Genomic DNA, 6,415 nt, shown 5'->3' with positions numbered 1-6,415 from the left:
TTGCAAAAGGTAAATTTTCCCCTCTTTTTTTTAATTTATTTTCTAAAATCATTTTTAATATTTTTTTACAAAAAAAATTATTTTTCTAATTTAAATCTGGTACGGGACGGGGTTGGAGATACTCGATATCCAACAGGTACGGGGATGAGATAATAAATTTTAACCCATCGAGTATTGAGAACAAGTATGGGAATATGTTAGAGAATTGGAGTTGGGGATTAGGGAGACAATATTCATCCTGTCCCATTGTCATGTTTACATATGAACATATTATTGTGTCAATCAACGGAATTGGGATGATAAAAAAACACTAAAAGATTTAGGGCTATTAAGTTGGGCTAGTTTAATCAATTTGGGTTAGACCATAGTATGTTGGGTTATTTTTCTTGCACCAATCCAATTTCTTTTACATCCAACAATTAAAATAAAATTCCTAAATTATCTTTCAATTAAAATTCAAATATACCTATCCCTCATCACACATCATTCACTGTTTGGGTGATAATACCAATTCCCTTTAAAAATTAGCTCCCCAAAATATCTTGCAGAATTTGAGTTGACGGATTAAGATGAATATGACTCTTTACTTTACAATCATTATGTTTTTGAGGCCTAATCTAAACCCATTTATGTAAGAACAACTGGCATCTTAAGTTCTTAACCTGTCATACCAAAAATCTAGGGTCATGAGATCCTACAACGGAATATTGTACTTCACAGATGTCATTATAATCGAGAAACCAAAACTAACTAACTCTAGTACCAATTTGTTATAAATAATGCACAATAGAGATAGAGAAAGAAGAATGAACACATAGATAATAGATTTAACATGGAAAATCCTTGATAGAAAAAAAGTTAATGGGTAGAAAAGAAACAATTCACTATATCGAAAAGAGTGTTGCTAGATGCACTCATTACAGATACTTATGCCCTCAACAAAATATGTGAAGTAACAAAAATATCCTTCACTTAAATTTTAAAAATCTCACATTTTCCCTCTTTTCCGTATGACATCGTGGTGTGCCTCCTTCCTCCTTTGTTTTTTGCTTCCTGTCGCACTACTGTTGCCGTTTGCGTTTGTTGCCACCATTTAGCCAATTGCTGCCATCGCTGTCGCGGTAAGCGCCTCTCCTTTATCTCTTTGGAAATGGGTGTATCTGAGTTATTTGGATTCGAAATCCATATAACTCTTACGAATTGACAATCTGTATGAGTCATACAGATTGTATGTGTTTTACGGATTCTTAATCCATATATTTAAGTAATTATTATTTTTATTTTATTAATTAATAAAATAATATAATTAATTTTTTATAAATAAAAAGAAATAAATTATTATTTTTTAAAATTTTCTTTATAAGAAAAAAATATTGGTTTATATTTTTTTATGTGTTTATATTTAATTAATTATATTTGTTTTTTGAAGTTTTTTTTTAAAAATAAGTATTTTGTTTATTTAAAAATTCATGTATAAATATTATTGTTATTTCTTTATTTGTAAAATGTAAGTAGTTTATTTATTTTTGACATGTAACTAAATTTTTTTTATCCATATAGTGGTGTATATTTTAGTATAAAATATTTATATAAATAGTGATTGCAAGTATAAAAAAAATATTTTGTTTTTTTTAGAAAATTAAAAGTTGTTGTGTTAGTAGTTTGTTAAAAAATGAAATAGTCATATTTTAGAAATCAAAACCAAAATTGTACTTACATTTTGGTCATTAATTTAAATTTACTTCATTATTGTTGTGAAGTTTATATATTTGGAAAAAAAATTTCCATATACATTTAAATTTATAAAAGTAATAAAAAAGTAATTTTAAAAATATTTTTTTATTTAACAATTATAAGATAGTAATTGATTGTAGTATTGTTTGAATGATGACTTTAGTTGTTATGATTGTTTAAATGTGTAGATTATGGTTAGAATCAGACATTTGGATTGGACTTTATGTAGGATTATAGGAAGAGCCTTAGGGAGAGAAGCAAATTGCGATTCGGATGAAGCTTCCAGCGGTGAAGGCCCACAACATCTGCACGTAGGCAACAAGAAGCTGCACTTGTTGCTGAGGATGTTCAACATGTGGATCATGCAACTGACGAGGTCCATGAACAACCTGAAGAAGCAGCTGTTGATGATGTAGTTCCTAATGCCGAGGGTTTTTCAGGCGATCCCCATGACACATAATTTCTTATTGACTATGTTCATCATGTTGTAGTGACTATTTGGAATAGAGATGTATTTATATTTTTAAATAAATAATATTTTCATAAGTATTTGTTATTATTGTTGAAACGATTTAAATTTTTATTTTTAGGAACATCCTGAGTTGAAGTTATCCTCCCATGGAAGGAAGATTGAAAAATTTGGCAGGCCTGCTCCAGAGAATGAAGGCTTAGTCACTGTCACATAATTAAGTCCTCTGATCACATGTTCCTTGGACACTGGCGATAAGGGACTTATATAAGCTTTTGCGGAGAGGTGGCATAAGGAAACTAGTAGTTTCCATCTTCCTGTAGGAGAGGTGACTATTACCTTCGATGATGTGGCATCGTTGCTTCATCTGCATATCACAAGCGTCTTCCATAGCTTTAAGGCTTTTCATTTGGATGAAGTTTTGTTGCAAGAGCTGAGATAGTACAATGCCATGTGGCATATGTTTGACTATCGTGGTTGCAAGACATTTATCGTAGCAAATGTGATGCCGCACAATGGATTGTAGCAGCTCGAGCATATCTGTTGCATATGGTAGGTTGCACTCTCTTTGCTAACAAGAGTGCCACACATGTGCATGTGGTATTCTTGGATGTCTTTTGTGATCTCACTCAGAGTGGAAGCTACACATGGGGAGTTGCTACCCTAGTCCATATGTATGACAATTTGAATGATGCATCTAAGAGTAACACCAAACAACTTGCAGGATATATCACACTCTTACAGGTAATTATAATTGAATTTAATTTTTTAGTTCGATTATGTGTTTTATGTTGACTATTGTTTCGAATTTTTGTTTTTTGTTTTCAAAATATGTGTAGTGTTGGATCTATGAACATTTTCCTTCTGTTCCTGAGTCTTTTGCCGCTGAAGATTATGATAAGAGGAAACCACGTGCCTATTGCTAGAAGCTTGGAAGGCATTACCAATGTCAATGTATTGGAAGCGACTGGATAGATTGACGTCTGATGCTGTGTGCTAGATTCTTTCTGGTGACCACCGTGCATATAGAGAATTTGAGTTGATTTCATTGTTTTCCGAACACATCTGATGGGGTCCATCTGTTGTTATACACCGATCAGAGAGGGTTGTGCGACAGTTTGGGTATGTGTAGACCATTCCTTCACACTGTGCTGCGTCAATGTTATGCATAGAAGATATTGATGATAGATGGATTCAATTTTCTGAATATCTTGCACCGGTGGGTCAGATATGTGTTGTGCTTAGACAATGTGCAACAAACTACATCGAGTGGTTCTACATGATTTCTCATCCCTTCATGAGTTTGGCACAACCTACGGATCCACCTAGACATCCATTTATGGTGCACGATGACACATTTATTGAACCAGATATTCCTCAGCACCCAGTGGCGGTAGAAGCTATGTAGGAAGCACCTACAGATGCACCTGATCCTGTAGAGCAGCCTCAACATGCAGTGGTAAAATATATTTTCAATTAACTTTGTTATTCATTTTATTTCAACATGCATTAAGTATAAACTTTTTCCGTTGTTGCCAATGTCATAGGAGGCTTGCCAAGCAATAACTGAAAGGTTGCAACAAATGCTCAACCTAAGGATAATGATAGAAGGTACAAAAGCATACACTATCACGAAAGACTGCCTAAGGATCGCCAAAGGTGTGATTGCAAAATGCAATGTATATGTATAGTCGCGACGAAGCATGAAGACCTTTAGATTTATTAGGTTTTACATGATTTTTGTATGCAATATAATTAAATAATGTTTATTATTTTATTTTATTTGAGAACCTTTTTATTTATTTTTGTTACTACACAATGTTTATTATTTAATAACTCTCAAAACACTAGACCCTAGGTCGTGAATTAAACCATAAATCTTACATTAGTCACATAATAATAAACCCTGAGTATTGAATTAACACTAAACCCTAATTAGTTACATACCAATAAACCCCACATTATTCAAGTAACCCTACACCCTAATAACACATGTAACATTAAACCCTAGGTATTATAGTAACCCTAAACCATTTGAAAGTTAAGTAAAATAGATAATTATATGAGCGTCCAATGAAGCATGTGTTATATTATCGTTTTACATGATAGTTATATAAGTAACAAAATGTTCAATCTTCGCTTAAATTAACAAAGTTTATTTTCAACATCAACAAATTTTTGTACTATTGCATTCTACTAATATATGGTGTAGGCCATTGCTTTGCTTGAGAATCACAGTGTGCACACCATAACAAAGCTGTTGACGGTAAAGGACAACGATCTCTTAGAAATACTTGTTACATAAGGACATCCTTATTCAAATTATTATAACACAATTTAATACATAAATTAAACAAATAGGATGATCATGCATTTACCTGAACAAAATGATTGTCATACATACATATTACGTGATATACAAAACCATCTGTTGGTGGTTGACTTCTAAGAGGAAAAAATGTCATACTTTGTTGGAGAGAAAGAGAAACAAGGATGACATTATACCTTGATGCAATCACATATCCCATGTCAATTATATTCATCTACTTATCCATGGTAACCTGCATGTAACAGTTATAATTACATTTATTTAAACTAAATTTAATCCAATAAAACAACAAAAATTATATACCATGGATAATTCATCATCAAGTAGGGACCATTTTAATTCCTCAAATTTGTCTATGCCACCAAGTAGGTTGATATACTCATTAAACCATTTGGCAACCATGAATCTTCATCCATACCTAATAAGACAACAATTGCACGATATCCACAGTTACCGTCAGCTTTGACATCAACAATGTTTTCAATGGAATTATGAATGCATGGGTGAAATTGATCCAACATCGGCATAGTCCTTCTTGGAATTGCTTGCTCAGATGATAATGCACTATGTTTGATTGAAGAATTACTATTTTGCACAAAATGTAATGCATTAACATACTCCAGTAAGATGGATCACACTTTGTTGATCTTTGATGTTTGGTTATCGATTTTTTCTGAGCACCTTTTGTTTTGACCTTTTTTGGAGGAGGACACATAGAGTTTAGATTAGGGTACACAATTTCTCGAATTTTACTCTTTAGAGTAACTTTACCACAAACATCAAGGTCTTCAAACCGCTTGGATATGATTTTCATCTCTTTGGTTATGTTGACTTTGGGCTTAGATAATCCTTGGTATGAAAAACTTAGCCTCCGCCAAAACATATGGATTACACCTAAAGTTATGCTACTGAAAACATATCTAACTAGCTCGCATGCACAAGGAAGACCATGAGTAGTTCTCATTACACATTCACAACGAGAACTGTCAATACCAGCATAACTCACACACCCATACTAACCAAAAATATGTTTTAAAGCATACCTTGATACTATGCCAAGTAATTTCTTGTATAAGGTAACTTTAAAAACATGTCCAACCACATGTGTACTTGTCTCAAAAGATGCCTTAATTTCAGTGTGTTGTAGCGTGATCATGTTGTTCATGATTAATAATTGCTATTTATAAGCATATTTTAGGATTAAATTATATAGGAATTGATAATTTTTCTCTCCTATTTCTTTCTTTTTGTGCAAATAATTGTTATTTTAACATCATTTAAGTTTTTGTGCAAAAAATATTAAAAGTTGATGAATTTATGATGCTTAGTGAGTAAAGTAAAGCCTAAAAGAGCAAATTGGAAATTTGAAGAGGCGCGCTTAGCGTGTCCCAGGCATCCAGCACGATGAACAGGTTCAGCGGGCAAGGCACGCTTAGTGTCAGGAAGATAATTCAAGAAAGTGAAGGCTAATTCAGGAAAGAGACGTGCTTAGCTCGAGGATTACTACCATACTTGCTAAGCACGGAAAGCTCGCTCAGCGCAAAGGTTGCGTGAAAACTAAGTTGATTAGCACCTATAAAAGAAAGATAGAGAAGAAGAAAAAAACACAAAAAATTTAAGAGAATACAATTTCTTATAGAAGACAAAGACTATAAGAAGGAGAAACAAACATTAGAAGTCATTTCTTCCCTACATTCCCTTTCTCAATTCCCCCTTTACTAAATGTTCCCTTCTTGCAATTGTAAAACCTCCTATGATAATGAGAGACTAAAAGCCCTTTATTGGGAACTTGGCAGCCAACTACTTTTGATGTAATTCTCTTCCTATTTATTTAATATTATTACCTTTTGCATTATCCTTTCTTGTGCTTAATGTTATTGTTT

The 6,415-nt window shown here is 32.8% G+C and overlaps 1 protein-coding gene across 1 annotated transcript; it reads left to right on the top strand.

The window, feature by feature from the left end:
• Positions 1–2,752: 2,752 nt before the first annotated feature.
• LOC114402061 (protein MAIN-LIKE 1-like) lies at positions 2,753–3,129 on the top strand. Its single transcript, XM_028364600.1, has 2 exons — positions 2,753–2,947; positions 3,043–3,129. The coding sequence occupies exons 1-2, from the start codon at positions 2,753–2,755 to the stop codon at positions 3,127–3,129; spliced, it is 282 nt and encodes a 93-aa protein (XP_028220401.1).
• The last annotated feature ends 3,286 nt before the right edge of the window (positions 3,130–6,415 follow it).

This window comes from Glycine soja, chromosome 20, assembly GCF_004193775.1.
Source record: "Glycine soja cultivar W05 chromosome 20, ASM419377v2, whole genome shotgun sequence".
Classification (NCBI taxonomy): domain Eukaryota; kingdom Viridiplantae; phylum Streptophyta; class Magnoliopsida; order Fabales; family Fabaceae; genus Glycine; species Glycine soja.
The sequence above is the reverse complement of the archived record's forward strand: the minus strand, read 5'-3'. Positions and strand labels throughout refer to the sequence as shown.